General features: G+C 39.2%; 1 protein-coding gene across 2 annotated transcripts in view; it reads left to right on the plus strand.

Moving 5' to 3' along the window:
• Positions 1–8,020: 8,020 nt before the first annotated feature.
• Positions 8,021–17,925, plus strand: part of ptchd4 (patched domain containing 4) — a 103,098-nt gene continuing 93,193 nt past the window's right edge. The window contains exon 1 of one of the 2 annotated variants that reach the window (XM_043683105.2): positions 8,021–8,642. In XM_043683105.2, the coding sequence (XP_043539040.2) occupies positions 8,034–8,642 (609 nt within the window). In that variant the 5' untranslated portion in view covers positions 8,021–8,033. The remainder of the gene's footprint in view (positions 8,643–17,925) is intronic. The other variant, XM_043683114.2, reaches the window with a different exon arrangement.

A 17,925-nucleotide genomic window follows, 5' to 3' on the forward strand; every position in this document is an offset into this window, starting at 1 on the left:
CTCTTCCCTGATTTCTACACCCACATTATTCATCTCTATTGTGAATACAGATGCAAAGTAAATATATTAAATCTCACCTACACCATCCTGCTCCACCAATGGTTTGCCACTTTGGTCCCCAATGAATGTTGCAATTTGTCTAGTTTTCCTCTTGTCCATAATATACTTAGAAAATGCCTTTAGATTTTCCTTTGTAGTTCATTGGTTGATGATGCTTCAGTTCAACTATTCTTTTTGGAACTGGTGGGTACAAGTGGGTACCTTTCCTGATGCTAATTGTCTTTATTTATCTAGGCTAGAGGACCAGTGCTGATACATGCTAGCTTGCCTGCACTACCGCCTGGGCTCATCGGCTGCCAATGGGTAGCAGAGCTTCCTATTGAGCCATTCCAGCTGCTGCTGGGCTGGGTATTCCTGACTTTAATGATAGTGGGAAGAAATCCATTCTTTGTGACCGGTGACATTGACTGTCCATTCTGAGAAACAGGAATTTGCTCCGGGATGACTGCCCTGAGAGATCTGATTTTTGTAAAGGAGGCAGGAATAGCAATATCCAACCTTGGCTGGAAGTCCCATTGATCTTGTCTAGAATTGCCTGACAAAGTAGAAACATGCAGTATATTGAGTCTACTCAGTCTACTGAGTTCAGAAGAATAGTGATTGAGAAAAACTCTCCATGCTTTTAACTCTGTGGAAAAAAGTGCCTTGTGAAATTGCCTCTCTTAGAATTAATGTCAATGCGGCAACCTAGACCTCCTTATTCCTCTGAATAGTGGCTGGACTTCACCCGTCCGTCTCACTTATCCACCCAAGATGCACTGATACTGACACAAATTCCCATTAAATTGTGTTACCTTGGACAGCAGGCTAGTGGGACACGATTTCCATAGCAAGAGCAGGATTGCGAGATCACTATAGTCAATCCCAGTACTCCCAAGATAGCAAATAACAAACAGGAAAATGAGATAAGCTGCACCATTAGGATTAATTACTTGGGGAATTAGTTGAGCTTTAGGACAAGCAACTTTTCATTAAAGAGTAGTTTATTCTGGATGTAGGTTTGCTCACTGAGCTGGAAGGTTCATTTCCAAATATTTCGTCACCCTACTAGGTAACATCTTCAGTGAACCTCTGGGTGAAGCATTGCTGATAATTCCTGCTTTATATTTATATGTTTGGGTTTCTTTGGGTTGGTGACTTCATTTCCTGTGGTAATGTCATTTCCTGTTGTTTTTCTCAGGAGGTGGTAGATGAGGTCTAATTTGATATGTTTGTTGATAAAATTCTGGTTAGAATGCTATGCCTATAGAAATTCTCGTGCATGTCTCTGTTTGGCTTGTCCTAGGATGGATGTGTTGTCCCAGTCAAAATGGTGTCCTTCCTTATATGTATGTAAAGATAGGAGTGAGAGAGGGTCATGTCGTTTTGTAGCTACTTGAAGTTCACGTATCCTGATAGCTAGTTTTCTGCCTGTTTATCCAATATAGTATTTGTTACAGTTCTTGCACAGTATTTTGTAAATGACATTAGTTTTGCTTGTTGTCTGTATAGGGTCTTTCAAGTTCATTAACTGCTATTTTATTGCGTTGGTGGTTTGTGGGCTACCATGATGCCAAGGAGTCTGAGTAGTCTGGCAGTCATTTTTGAGATATCTTTGATGTAGGGGAGACTGGCTAGGGTTTCTGGATGTATTTTGCCTGCTTGTTTGAGTTTGTTGTTGAGAAATCGGCAGACTGTGTTCTTTGGGTATCCATTCTTTTTAAATACATGGTATAGGTGATTTTCCTCTGCTCTGCGTAGTTCCTCTGTGTTGGCATGTTGAAATAATGTACTGATGCAGCATTGTTTGTGGGTGTTGGGATGATTGCTTCTGTAGTTCAATATTTGGTCTGTATGTGTTGTTTTCCTGTAGATGCTGGTTTGAAGTTTCCCATTGGCTGTTCGTTTTACTGTGACATCTAGGAATGGCAGTTTGTTGTTGTTTTCCTCCTCTTTAGTGAATTTTATGCCAGTAAAGGTATTATTGATGGTCTTGAAGGTTTCCTCTAATTTGTTTCATTTAGTGATGACAAAGGTGTCATCCACGTAGAGGACCCAAAGTTTGGGTTGGATGGTTGGCAGAGCTGTTTGTTCAAGTCTCTGCATTACTGCCTCTGCTAAGAACCCTGATATCGAAGATCCCATGTGTTGGTTTGTCTATAGGTTGTTGTTGAAGATGAAGTGTGTGGTAAGGCATAGGTCCATTAGCTTGACAATACTGTCCTTGTTGAAGAAGTTAGTGGTGTTTGGTGTATGTGTCTTTGGGTCTTCTAATAGTGTAGTCAGTGTTTCCCTGGCCAGGTTAATGATTGATGTAAACAGGGCTGTTACATCAAAGGAGACCATTATTTCATCCTCTTCTATCTTAGTGTCTTTGATGGTCTTCAGGAATTCTTTGGTGGAATGGATGGGGTGGCGTGAGTCTTCTACTAAGTGTTTTAGTCTTTGGGGTAGCTCCTTGGCCAGTATGTAAGTTGGTGTTCCTGGTAGCGAGACTATGGCTCTAGCGGGGGGCTCCTGGTTTGTGAATTTTGGGTAATCCGTAGAAGCATGATGTGTTGGATCCGTGTGGTTTCATTTTTTGGAAGTCGGTCTTATTTATTTCTCCAGATCTACCACTCCCTGAGAAAAAGAACAGGAAATGAAATCACCACAGGAAATGACATCACCAATCCAAAGAAACCCAAACATATAACTAGAAAGCAGGAATTATCAGCAATGTTTCACCCGGAAGTCCACTGAAAATGTTGCCTAGTAGGGTGACGAAACATCTGGAAATAAACCTTCCAGCTCAGCGAGCAAAACTACATTCAGAACCTCCACCTGAACTACAAATCTTCTCAAAGCATGCTAAGTAGTTTATTCTTCATAACGACTAGCCAGTAGCTGAAAAGGATGTAACTCCCAAGGACAAGCAAAAACTATACACACACATAGAAATAAAGTCAAAATATATCTTAAAGGTTCTGCTGAATAGAAATTGAAATAGGCACATAATAGCATTGATATTGTACTTGACTATATGCATATTATACCATGTTGCCTTTTTTTAGAATGCTTGTTTTAGTGTAATTATAGAAGCTCTCTTGAGATTAAATGCTTCCTGGCATAAAAGCAAGGTTCTATATTGCCAACAACCTGATATCTGGGGCAGTTGAATACAATTCCCCAACAAGTAAGCGTTATCTTCCACTTAAAACAAACTGATAGATTTTAACAAAGACACCAAGGAATGTCTTCTCTGAGTTAAAACAGGAAATAGCTACAAATTGATTTTGAATAAACTATCATACTTTCCCCAAAGGACTCTTTGTTTCTGTTAATGAAGATCATAAATGAAATGATTACATATTGCTTAATACCTTTTGGCACATGATCAATATTTTTGCATCTTTGTGATAACATTGCAACACCCTCAGATATTGCAAACCAATAACAGACTGACTAATAAAATAAAGTGTCTGCTGAGATTCACTCGGTAGCACTTTGGCCTCTAAGTTATAAGGTTAGAGTTCAAGTCCCACTGCAAGGTTTGAGCCCAAAATTCAAGGCTGATCCTCCAGTGCAGTAATATGGGAGCAACTGCACTGCAAGAGAATTCATCTTTCAGATTAGACACTAAACTGAGATCCCATCTGCTTGCTTGGATGGGTATTAAAAAATATCATTACTTTGAACAGCAGAGTTATCTTTTTGGACTTCTCCAATGTTTATTGCTCAATTAGAAAAACAAATAATTTCATCAATACTATGTTCATGTTTCTGGGACCTTGTTCTGCACAAATTGGCTGTCAGATTTCCTACATTAAAACAGTAACTACATTTCAAATCTGCATCATTCGTTGTAAACGACATTGTGATATTTCATGGTGATAAACGTTCAATAAAAATGGATGACTTTTTTCTTATTTAATTGTAATTCTACACACTATTATAAATAATGTCAGAGATGGAAACTTTACTTTTGGGTACCAATATCAGACATAATTTCAGAACAATTACAGAATAACATCCTCTCAACTCTCCTTCCACAAAAGAGGTTCCAACTCAAGTTCCGAACTTCCAATAAAGCCAATGCGACTCTATTTTTGAAAAGTATATCTCTGTTTAGCTTTTTAAAAAGAAATGGTATGGCAAACGTTTGGAACCCTCTTCCACAGTTAGCAATTGATTCTGGATTAACTGTATTTTAAATCTGAGGTTGATAGAATTCTGTTATCCTAAGATAGGTCACATGGAGATAATTTGTGATCTCTTTGAAAGACAGAACATGTTCAAGGGGTTTAATGACCTGCACCTATAACCATGTTCCTAAACCTCTCCTCCCCTTCACTTCTCTTTCCTCTTTTGAGATGCTTCTTAAAGGCAATCTTTTTGACCAAACATTTGGCCATCTCCCATAGTATCTTCTAACATAGCTAGATGCGACTTTTGTTTGATAATGTTCATGTAAAGGAACCTTTGTCATTTTTTTGTGTCAAATATGCTATATAAATTGATACAATCTCTCAGCTCCAGCACTTTTGGGATGGAGGCAGCATCAGATTTCAAATATTTCTAGGTTTGGGTCAGGTTGTTCTGCAATAGGTAATTCAAGTCAAACCAGGTGAGTCAGGGTCAAGAAACACATGGAGTGCAGGGCGGAGTGGCACAGGATAACAGCATGCCATTTGTCTGGAGCCAAACTATACTAATCCAACACCGGTCTGAAATGTCTAGGTATATATATATATATATATATATATTTAAATGTTATTCAATTAAATTTGATGCATGGAAGTTAATAGAAACATGCAGTTATCAAATCATCAGTGTTTTGGTAGATGATATATACCTATATAAATTGTATTGTTGCATTTAATAAATTGGTGGTATCTTTCAGGTTGAACTTTCCTAAGGGGCATAGGAACATGACTCAATAGATTGGGTCATTACTGCATGTGAAGTTTGGGTTTTATTAATGACTGAATCAAATAGGAAAAAATGGTAGCTTGTGACTGTATTTAGTATTTATTCACTCTTGCTTTTTCAGGATCAGGTTGAGTACGTGGAATGTTTGGATTGTGTACACTTTGAGTTCAGGGCGTTTCCAGAGATCTGGTAAGTGTTTCATTCATACTTTTGTTTTTGGGAGGGTTACATTTTGTTGCAACTTAAAGCTAACAATGAATGTTGTGTTAGCTTGTAAAGCTCAGTGATTAGCACTGCTGCCTCAACGCCAAGGATCCAGGTTTGATTCCACCCACAGGTGACTATCTGTGTGGAGTTTGCACATTCTCCCCATGTCTGCACAGGTTTCCTCTGGGTGCTCTGGCTTCCTTCCGTAGCCCAAAGATCTACAGGTTAGGTGGATTGGCTATGCTAAATTACCCACAGTGTCCAGGGGATGTGCAAGCTAGGTGGATAAGCCATGGAATAAGCAAGGTTATGGATAAGATGGTGAGGGGAGTGTTGTGGATCTGGGTAGGATGCTCTTTGGATGGTCGGTGTGGACTTGATGGGCTGAATGGCCTCCTTCGACACTGCAGGGATTCTATGATTCTATGAATTCCTATGACACAAATACCAATAGTTAAGTCCTGTACACACATCACTGGATTCTCTTTATCTTGCCAAATTGCTCCCAGAATGGCTGAATGAAGACAAATAACTATAGTTTGTGATCCAATACACATTTCTAAAAGCTGCCCTCCCATCAGCAAGGTTGAGTAAAATTTGTAACAAAATTGAAGGACATTGAAAGTTCAATGTATTAGCTTTAGCTCCAGTGGATGGGAGCTGAGAAGGGTTGAATTCATAGCCCTATCCATTCATCTATTGCACTCAACTGGCTTCATTCTTAATTGTTAGTTCTCTGAACTTGATCTGGAGATAGACAATGAACCCATGGGAGAGATATATTCCATAGCTTTGAGTTTACTATATTTTCAGAGATTTTTCAAAGAAGTTAACAGCACAAGACCACTCAGCCTATCTTACTCTTACCTGTTCACTGATTATGTTATATATGCTTCCATTTCTCTTTCCATTCTCCATTCTGTACTACCTTAATGTTCTTTGCATTTTGGTAATGTTAAGGTGTTTACATTCACTCCTTGATACAGTTCTCTAAACTTATTTTACCCTCTTATTTTACTGACATTTGTAACTCACTCTAAATTGATTAATGTCCATATACTCATTATATGCTGCTCTTTATTGAATGGAAATGCAACTTTCTTTCACACAAACAAATCTTCCACGTTTTATTTGATCCTTATCCGTAACTCTGCTAATGATGTCTGTTGCTGTTTTTGACATCACTGTCATCAGCAGCTCCCTAGAACTTCAACCAAATTGTATGCACTCACAGAGTCAAGAAAGGTCAGATAATTGAATAATGCCAATGGAGTCACTGCCAGTATCGGGTTGAAATTCAGTATTAGTAAAAGCTGAGGGCGGGGAAGGGAGAGAGGAAGATGTGATACTGGATAACCATTTCAAGATGCGCTTGCACAGCCTCCAAAGTCATTATGGTGCAATTTGGTACACTTTGTAAAAGTGTGGATGGAAATTTAAAAAACTGAACACTGAATGCTGGGTCACCTTCCCAGCTTAGTGACCCCAGTAGCATTCCTCAGATGGGCGTAGATACCAGGATCTTGCTGGCATTCAAATGGCTGAGCACTCAGGAGGTACAGGAAGTTAGAAAGCCAGCCTGCCAGCCCATGTCCTGTCCAGTAGTAAGCCTCGTGTGAGATGGACAAGGGACACACACCAGGCTCCCTCAGACAATCCCCACAATAGCTGCTCTGGACAAAGACTAGGAGTCCCCATGACCTGCAAGGAATTCTGCCTCTCACTGCCCTTGCAGTCATTTCACATTGCGAGTGAATATCAGAATCTGAAGTAATTTGGAGCCAACGAGTTATTTGCTCAATGGAAAGGTTTGAGGTGATCTTGATCTCATCGCACTCAATACCCCGAAACATGTCCTTCCCAATGGGGGTGACTTAAAAACTGCTAATAAATGGATTTAAAACGTATTCCTTTTTTTGAAAAAAATCTCATTGTTTTAAACAATCTGGATAGTGAATGCAATATTTTCAACCGCTTGGATAATTGAGACATTTACTTTTATTGATGAAAATCTGCAATTCAAATGAGAGCAATTGAAAAGTCAGCAACACGGAGAATTACAAAAGCTCGGCAATTTCTCGTGGAGCATGCACATCTTAAATCTGAGTTTAGTTATAAGCAAACACGCTGCAGAAAATAGTGTAGCTACTGTGTATATCACACACACACACACAAACGCTGCTATATTGGGTTAAACCTCTCGAACAAATAGAATGCTAGAGACTGGACTTAATGTCTCCAGTCTTTGATTCCTGGTTTAACAGTTGCAGGGACCCCGCGATGACCGGGGAAGACAATCAGAAAGTACCTCATCTTCTATCGGGTTTAAGGATTCACTCGTGAATATAAATTCAAATCCAAGCAATGAACTGAGATTCTTTTTCCGGAACTGCGACCGTGCACTAGCAGAGGGGATTACAAACTGCAACTTCTGCAGAAGCCGATCATTGCGAGTTGAAGCAATTGCAGCAAAATCTTGTTCGTCCACTGAAGGACTCTACCTCAGCGCCTGTACTTTAGTCAGTCAGCATCCAGCGTTGTGGAGAAGGCTCTATAAATAGACATTCGGCGTCCTCCCCCATTCAGAACCACACACTTGGTTCCAGGAGCTCGATAAATTAGAGTAGCCTGTACAGCACTTCCAACAGTCAGTCTAATACTGCTCCCTAATGTACACATGGATGGAGGGCGATGCGGTGAAAACGATACAACTATTACCGCTCAATGGCGAAACGAGGGCTGGCCTTTAACAAGGAGGGAAAAAAAGCCCCGAGTGATCAATAGTTGGCCGTCTGCTGTGAAACTGCTGCAGTGCTTTCCCGAGTAATACCCAAAAGGGACTGGTGTGGATTAACATGTAAAAGGGGCAAAGCCAGATGTCAGATGAGCTTTACAGGAAGAGCCAGGGCTGGGGGTTCTGCAAGAGCTGCAGGAGGATGCTGCGACAAGTCGTGCACTCAGGGCTGAAGGGATGTTTCTACTGGTTGGGATTATTCGTGAGCAGGCACCCCGTCTTTTTCCTGACAGTCCCCTCCATCCTCTCCATCCTGTTCGGGGCGACCTTCCTTAATAAATTTCAGCGGGAAACTGACCTGGAGTTGCTGGTGGCGCCCAAGCACAGCCTGGCCAAGATCGAGAGGACCCTGGTGAACAGTCTGTTCTCCATCAACCAGTCCAAGAACAGCCTGTACTCGGACCTGCATACGCCGGGCAGATACGGCAGGGTGGTACTCACTTCCCTTCCAGGGGCTGACATCCTGGAGAGAGCCGATCAGATTCTGCAAATGCACAAAGCCGTGCTGGAGATGCGAGTGAACGGCTCCGGCTTCAGCTATTCTTTCTCTCATATCTGTATGTTGCGGAACAGCGATAAGAGGTGCCTGTTTGACGATATCATCGAAGTATTGGAGGATCTTAGTCAAGCCGCACTGTCTAATAATACCGCACCGAGGAAATCACTGCGCTATCCTAATACTAAATTAAAGGTGAACCCTAACGTTCATTCTCTTTTGTGTGTGTGTGTGTGTGTGTGGAGATTGTCTATCCAAATAGCTATTGTTTTAAATCCTTCATTCCCTCCCTCTCTCCCATTTCGATACCGCTGCTTTATATTGAAGCTGGTTGGAACCGAGTCCTGCTCACACCACGGGGGCTTTCCCATTGCTTCATTTATAGACAGCAAAAAAAAATCAGGAGATGCCTTGTTTACTTTTCAGCCACAGAATTAAGCAAAAAAAAACCCCCCCTCCGTAATTGATTCCCAACCAATCTTCAAGTAATTCAGACCGACATAAAGTGTAAACTGTTCGGGAAGTTGGCAATACTTTTCAGTATTATATGTCTCAAGATCAATATTGGGTATTGTGCTAACCCACTTTCAAGATACGAGACCAATGTAGGTGCTCATATTCAGAGATGCCTTTTTTTTTATTCAGGCAGCTGAATGATGAGGTGCAGAAACGGATTTGTCTTGTCTGTCAAAATAAAATAGCAATATCGATTTTTAAAAATGACTCCAAGTCCATCCCACGAATATAGAGTTTCATTCCCAGTTTGCTGTTCAACAATCTAAGTATTCTTTCCTTAAAATTCAGAGGCGTGTGTTTATATTATGTGGGGTGCAAGCCAATGATTTTCTTTCATTCACCAGAACTCAATAGTCCTGAACTTTGAGAACCATGCTCCGTCTGTTCCGAGTAGCCTGTCACAGAGATCAGGACAGGACGAGCATGTGCAAGCATTCCCAGGACAGCTGCAAGGTCCTTATGCAGCTGCAATGCAGGAAGTTTAAAAGGGCCTTTTAAAGTATTGGCTTGTGTTAATTGCCCACCTTCCTGTTAATATTATGTTAATCAGAGCATGATCAAAAATAATTATCAGTGGAATAATGCTTTCACAGAAATTTATCTTCAATGTAATGTAAGGAACAACATAGAAGGCGTAATTAATCAAGATCTATGTACCTACACTCAGAACTCAGGTTGGAGAAGTTGAATTGTGCAATAGTCATGAATTCAAATGGGCACCTCTTCAACTGTTGCCATATTCCTTTGCAAAAGATGTAAGAATGGAAGTTGGTTATTTAGGAAAAGTATATGCAAAATGTACTAGTTTATTGAAAGTATATAATGCAAGAGAAAAATTTATACTTCAAGAGTTGCACTGTTAACTTGTCATTTGTTATTTAATGATAGCTCAGATTGAAAATGGTCATGAATGTGTTAAACAATTTCTATAGAGTCACATTAGATTGCAGGTTTTGTATTTTTTGACAAGATTGGTGTTGATACAATATTTATGTTTAGACTTTTCATTTTATGTTTAATGTTATGCTATACACAGTGAAATCATTTCAGGTTAACACTATTTGCCTACATTGAGATGGCATCTAAGCATGCTTGGAGGAGAGTTACTTAGTTTGAACTTTTTCAGTTAGGATGTTAAAACCAGCCTAATGCTATTTGAAAAAGACCCAGGACATAAGCCTACAATGATTGAAAATAAGGGGCGCCTGCCTTTATTGGTGGCTTGAAAGCAACATGATAAAGGAGCTAACTCATTAGAAACCATGATCCCCTATTATATTATAACTGTTTTTAACAGTTGTAGCCTGAACAGAAGTCATGCTAAAAAAGCAAAATTATGTGGAAGGACTATTGGGTGTTATCCTGAAATGCTTGAAAGAGCTAATAAAAGTCTTTTTGTGCTGTGTGCATGAAATTGTTATTGCGCATCTTGCTAGTGGGTGAATGTGTCATTGAGCAGGGTTTTTTTGTGTTATGTGAAGCTGCTGTGAGGAACATTTTTCCTGTGCATGAATTAGCAGTAGGTATGTCTTGCTTACATGTTCGTTTACAGGATTGCTTGTAAGTTTCATTTAACTGTTATCTAAAATGATTTTAAAAAGTTATCTTCCTTCACTTGAAATGCTTCATTACCACTAAAAGTGCAAAGGTGGGAGGAATGCACAAATCTATGAAAAGATGCATATGTTGGAGCGAATTAAATTAATGTAATTCAGATGATAATTAAGACAACAACAAACTATGTTTATATAGCAAGGTGCTTTGAAGAGTCATACACACAAACATTGACACCGAGCTATATTTAGAGAGACAAGGGGTGGTTTGGTCAAAGGGATATGTTTTAAGGAGCATCTTAAAGGAAAAGAGAAAGAGAGAGGCAGGGAGGTTTTGGGAGGAAACTTCACAGTTTAGGGCCTTGGCAATTGAAGATAACGCACCAATGGTAGCCTCTTAAAATTGGGATGCTGAAGAGGTTAGAATTGAAAGAGTGCAGAAATGTTGCTGGGTTGCAAGGAAATTAAGTAGTCAAAAAGAATGGGGCCATCGAGCGATGTGAAGAACAAGGACGAGAATATTAAAACAGTTTATCAAGGAGCCAGTGCAGGCCAGTGTGCACAGAATTGACAGCTACATGGGATTTAATTCAACCATAACAGCATGGATTTGGATGATTTCATGTTTACTGAGGGTCAACATGACAGGTTGGCCAGGGTACATTGGAATAGTCAAACTAGATGTATGAAAGACAGTAAAGAAATAATATATATCAAATCAAAATATCAATAAAATAAAGGCATGTAGCACACATATAAAAGATCACCTGAGTTGTGTTAAATAATTTAGTGAGCAGTATACAGAGGTGTGGAATTACACCAAGTTAAAAAGAAACATAAATTGTTACCAGAAGCAGTGGTCTTATTCAAGAAACAGTAGATGTGTTGTCCACAGATCATTTTCACTAACAACAGTTTTAACGAGTGAATGAAAATGGCAGATACATTTCAAAATTAGCTGCATATGACTACAATTAACTCATTACATTTTATTTTCCTGGAAGACTGAATTTAAACAGTAATTGTGATGATAGCACTGATATATAGTGCTAATAGGTGACATTGAACTCTCTGGCATGAGAGAGATGAATTAATATGAATAGAGGAGACACAAAAATGTATCAAGAACATCTTTTTTCTTTAATTATTTTTCTCAGTGCCAGGAGCAAGACTTGCTCCAAGACAGATGACCCAACTATATGTATCATTCTATGTTTAAACCACAGGAACAAAATAATAGGAATAAACTGTAAGATATTCGGGAATCAACTGTATCATCCTTAACCTGTTTCATCATGGCCAACTGCACCATCCTCCTTCAGTGGCCTTCCTGATGTTTTCACTGTCTGCTCCTTTTCTATCTGATCATAACTGAGGCACATTTTGCTGCGTTTTTTTTCATTCCACCATTGTGCTGTCAGCTCCCGAGGTTTCATGTTTAGCCGCCATCTCTTCTTCATCTAATTCTGTCCATTGGCAAGCTGTCTGTAGATGTGGAGTCAAGGTCTACATGCATTCTCATATCATTCAACTATCTAAACTCATGGACATCTTTTACACTGTAAGACAGCTTGTGTCATAGACTGAAGAAGGGCTTATGCCCGAAACGTCGATTCTCCTGTTCCTTGGATGCTGCCTGACCTGCTGCGCTTTTCCAGCAACACATTTTCAGCTGTGTCATAGACTATCTTGGATAAGCTGCAATTTTGGGTGGCACAGTAATTCCCTTACAGCGCCAGGAAGCCAGGTTTGATTCCAGCCTTGGGTGACTGTCTGTGTGGAGTTTGCATATTCTCCCCATGTCTGTGTGGGTTTCCTCCGGGTGCTCTGATTTCCTCCCACAATCCAAAGATGTGCAAGTTAGGTGAATTGGCCATGGTGTTCGGAGATGTATAGGTTGGATGCATTAGTAAAGGGTTAAATGTAAGGGAATGGATCTGAGTGGGTTACTCTTTAGAGGGTCAGTGTGAACGTGTTGGGCTGAAGGGCCTATTCCTACACCATGGGGATTCAATGATTTCCTTCAGCCAAGCAATCAGAAGACAGAAGCAATTGCCTGGGTCCCTAAAATCAAGTTCTGTGTAATTGTAACTCAATTACCTGCATAAATCATACTGATGATAGGCTTGCAACTTACAGCTTCCACTCATGCAAGTAAATGCTAGATACACCATTATTATTCAACCACTAGTCAGATAATCTCCCACAGCATTGTGCATTGTAAACTAGACAGTAATTGTCACTTCCTTACTATCCCTGAAGTCCTCATGCTATTGTCTGTCTCTCCTTTCATGTTTCCATTTCTTCTTAAATTTCTTTGTTGTTTCTTCTTAACTCTCTCTTTTGTTTCTCTGTCCAGTTCTATTTTAATTCGGCTTTCAACTGAAAGATGATAGTTGGGTGGTAAAGAAAATAGACACCAAACCGGTGTCTTAAGTTAAGCAAAATGTTACAAAATGCTTTAAACATGCAGCAATTTGAATATTGTGTTACCTCTCAAATTTATGTGATCCTTTTGTTGATTGTCCCTTGAATTTTCCATTACAAATCCACATGGCAATGCCTTCTTCACTTTTATTATACTCCCATCTGTTCCTCTTTCACTGATCAACTTGTCCATCCAACCTTTGAAACAGCCAATCCCCTGGTCCAATGCAGCCAATTTACTATTGTCACTTTATTGCAACCAGTTGCTTTCTCCAAGAAGCCAGAAGTCCCTTTTCCCCAAACAATTTTGCTCCTTTTGCCATTATATCATCATATAGAAGTGAATTTTGTGATTATCCCATTTTTTCAGACTTCAGAATTTTGCATTTCATATTCTTGGCTTACAAGTCAACCTTCATTTTAGGAATGACATATTATCCCTGCCTTCAAAGCCAGCCTCATGTTTACACTCCACAATTGGTGTTTTTCTTTCTGACATGTTAAAACTTAGTGCAGGGATAATGGAAGCGAGATCACACACACACACACACACACTCTATGTAGTAATAACAAAAAGGCAATCACTCATTTCTCTATTTTTGGTGACATTGTCTTGAGACTTCAAAGGCTAACTTAGATCTCCACACCTCTGTTGTGGTTCTCTATATGATTTGGTCTACTTCTTTTGTTTGGGGGAATGTATGTGTCACTGGCTAGTGATTTATTCATTGCCTATCCTTAATTGTCCAGAGGGAACGCCAAATGTTGGCTGATTTCCTTTTTAGTTAACCAGGTTAACTAAGACAATTAACATGGTCAGCATTTAGTCCCGATTTAATTGAATTCAGATTTCACCATCTGAAGTGGTGAGATTCAAGCCTCGAGCATTGTCTTGGGGTTCTGGTTCACTAATCTAGTGACTTTACCACTTGTCCATTGCCTCCTCCCCATGTATTCTTCTCACAGTGATTTCCTGATTATTAGTGTGAACTGAAATTATTTTTTCCCTTGAAAGGCATCCTAAATGACATTATCTCAAACCCAAAGCCAACAGTAGTGTTACCTGGATTGAGATTGTGTTTGTTTAATCACTTCAAATTAATATTAAACACCTTTTCCATACAAATGCAAATCAGCACATTGTGTATTTCAATGTTTTCTGTTTTTATTATTTTGGCACGGGATGAGAAGTTAGTCTTGATTATCACAGTGTACAGCATTGCTTCAACTCACAGTACCTGGATCTGGACTAGATTTGCTTTGGACTCAGTTCCAAGTCTTTTCCATAAGTGAACAATGTAGCTCGTAGTTCACCTTTATTGTCCTATATTTATTGTCAAATTGTGAGCTGAAAAGAAAACTGTCCTTTCATATGACCTCATGTAGCAGAGAGGAGTAAGTACAACAAATTTGTAACAGTCTTGTTTTGTAACAGTCTTTTTAGCATGGAAATTAACCAATCTGAACATATTAACCCTATTATGAGTTAAATAAACTTACAGATTAAAGTTCTTCATGAATCCATTTAGCGCAGTGCAAGAATTTTCTTTCGCTAAACCGAATTATTTACCAACTCTCACAAATTGTTCTTGAGAAGCATGGTTCTTTTTTCCTCGAGCTGAATAGACAGACCGGCACTTGAACTCAATCTCACTGGCCATCCCTTTCCCCTTTGTATTTATTTTAATTATTTTATGAAATATTGGCATCTTTGGAAAGGCCAGCGTTTGTTGCCCACTTTGATAGCAAAAACAAGAAGGCAGATTGTTATCTGAATTGCTATATATTGAAAGAGGGGTGTGCAATGAGATTTGGGTGTCCTCGTACTGAAGAGAAGCATGCAGCTGTAGTAGATGGTGAAGAAGGTAACTGGCATGTTGGCAAACATAGTGAGAGGATTCATGTACAGAAGAAGGGATGTTTTGCTGCAGTTGCTGAGACAACACCTGAAATACTGTGTACACTCTCAATCATCTTACCTGAGGAAGGATGTTTTTGCTATGGAAGGAGTGCAACAAAGGTTTACCAGACTGGTTTCTGAGAGGGCAGGAATGATGAATGAGAAGACATTGAATCAGTTAAGTGTTCACTGGAATGAAGTAGAAAAAGGGTAGATTTCATAGAAACCTTTAAAATTCTAACAGAATAGATGCCGGAAGAATGTTTCTAATGGCAGGAGAGTCCAGAAATCAGGGTTCATCGTCTAAGGTGTAACATTTAGGACTGAGATAAGGAGAAATTTATTCATCCAGGAAGTCGTGAGGCTGTGGAACCTACTATGACAGAAAATAGTCAAGGCCAAATCATTGTATGATTTCAAGAAGGTTTTGGATATAGCTCTTAGGATTAAAGGGATCAAAGGATGTGAGGGGAAAGCAGGAACAAGTTATTGAGTTGGTTGATCAGCCATGATCGTAATGAATGGTGGAGCAGGCACGAAGAGCCAAATGGCCTACTCCTGTTCCTATTTTCTAAATTTCTATGCCCATCCCCAAGTGGCCTTAAACAAACTGTGTGATGGGCATTTCACTTCAGATATCAACCATGTTACTGTGGGTCTGAATTCAAATGTAACATAGACAAAAGAAGATTTTCTTCTATAAGCAGTGTAATTGAACCAGATGGGGTTTTATAACTGCAGATAATTGTGACATGGTGACCATTACTGAAACTAGGTTTTAATTCAAAATTTTAATACTTGCATATAAATTCGACCAACTGCCATGGTAGGATTGTATTCCATGTACCCAGAACATTAGCTTGGGTCTCAGGATTGCACTTCTAGTGACATTATCACTGTGCCATAGGCCCCCCAAAGGAGTTGTTAGTTATATTGCCAATAAAAGGAATAGCTACACTACCAGGAGTGGGTTCTGCATGTCAACACTTACTACGTTCATATGACTGCAACTATCAAAACAAACCATGTACGAATTATGATTGTTATTGTTGAAAAGTGTAATAGCTTCACCACTGTCTCCAACTAATTGCTATAATAATTTATATGATGAGAGCCTCATTACAATTTGGAAGATATTAGGACAGCTGGTTCGGTCTTGTTCCAGCAGGTCCGTCATTTAAATAAACTACTGAAATTCAGTTTTAGAAAGCTTTTAATTTTCCTCAGAAAATCTCTCTCAGGCATGGCCAGTTGTTGTCTAATAATAGAATTGCATTGATATAGTGTTTTCACGACTTCAGAACATCCTTAGGGATGTCACAGCTATTTTTGAAGTGTAGTCACTGTTGGAATAAAGAAATATGCAATCAATTTTCAGACAGAAAATTCTTAATAGCGGTTAGATAAATATCTGTATAATGGGGAAGAAATTGATGCTTGCTGCATCTGTTTATTGGAGTAAAACAAGTATAAAATAGAACAATGTAAATCTCAAATATTTTGCATCAGAAAGATGCATGAAAAATATCAGATCAAAAATTAAGTAAGATAAATTTTCAGGCATCTGGTTTCACCTGTTTAAAGCAGTTACTAAACTCCTTGTTTAAGCCAGTGAGAGTCTGAACCACTTGTGAACTTGTACCAGAAATTGGACTCACCCAAGTTCTGATTCATTCAGGTTGTTGGGATATGGTCAACCAGCATCTGCTTCTGAAAAATATGCAAATTACATTTCTTTTTTTCAAATCACTGCAGCTTCTGGAGAAGCAAGAATATTCTTTATGGCTTCCAGACTACCTTGACCAGCTGCTATTGTCTTCCCTGCCACTTGGATCCATCAAAGAGCCAACAACCTCAAACTCTGAATCGTATACTCTTGTCAGAGGCATTCCTTGTGAAAATACAATAGGCACCAATAGCTCACCTCAGTTGTTTAGATAAGGCCTGAATAATAACTTCATTCTATCTTTAAGCCTTCATCATTTGGTTCTAATATTTTTAGTAATTTTAGTAAATTGGTAGTGAAGCTTGGTAGGGATGTTACAGTTAATGTACATTTGGATTTTGAAAAGGCATTTGACCCATTACCAAAAGGTTGGCTTAGCCAAACTAATGCCCATGGGTTAGGAGTGACAGAAGGCAAAATGTTGTAGTGAATGCCTGTTTCTCATACTAGAGGAAAGTATACAGCTGTCTGCCCAAGATGTCAATATTAGGTCCACTTATCTATTTACATATTTATAACTTGGATTTGAGTATAGGACGAAGTTTAAATCTTTGAAAAGGAAACTAAACTTGTAAACAATGAGGCAGATACTAACAAACTTCAGGATGGCATAGTTTGGTAAAAACTGAGCAGATGCTTGGCAGATGCAAATTTATGTAGAAATGAAGAAATACATAGGAAGGGCGTGAAGAGGTAATATGAATGAAATGCTACAATTTTAAAGGGGATGCAAGAACAGAGAAAACAGAGAAAACAAATTTTGAAGATGACAGAACAAATTTAAATGGTTGTCACAAATGCATATGAAATTCCTGGCTTCAGCAAATAGATGGACCTATCACAAAAGGATAAATGTTATATTCCAACCTTTATAAAACACTACTTAGGCATCAGCTGGCATGTTTTGTTCAATTCTGGATGCCATACTTCAGACAAGACGTGACACTTTATAGAGGGTGCAAACGGGATTTACTAGTATTGTGCTGGGAGGAGGATCTTCAGTTATTTGGAGAAGCTGGTTTTCTCCTTTGTGCAGAGAAATAATAAGGAGTCTCTGACGATGGTATTCAAAATCATGAATGCTTTTGCCAAGAATCAATGAAGTGAAACTTTGCAGGTGGCAGTGAGGTCAATAACCACAGAAAATAGCTTCAAAATGATTTGCACAAGGTAAGAAAATAAAGATGTTATAGAATCCCTACAGTGTGGTAACAATCAAACAGTGTGGCGCTGGAAAAGAACAGCAAGTCAGGCAGTATCCGAGGAGCAAGAGAGTCCCTGTTTCGGGCATAAGCCCTCCATCGGAAGCTGGCAATTTGGCCCATCAAGACCACACCACCCCTCTGAAGAGCATCC

The sequence above is a fragment of the Chiloscyllium plagiosum genome, unplaced genomic scaffold (genome assembly GCF_037043375.1).
Source record: "Chiloscyllium plagiosum isolate Xiang-an unplaced genomic scaffold, Cpla_swu_hap1 HiC_scaffold_3, whole genome shotgun sequence".
Taxonomy (NCBI): Eukaryota; Metazoa; Chordata; class Chondrichthyes; order Orectolobiformes; family Hemiscylliidae; genus Chiloscyllium; species Chiloscyllium plagiosum.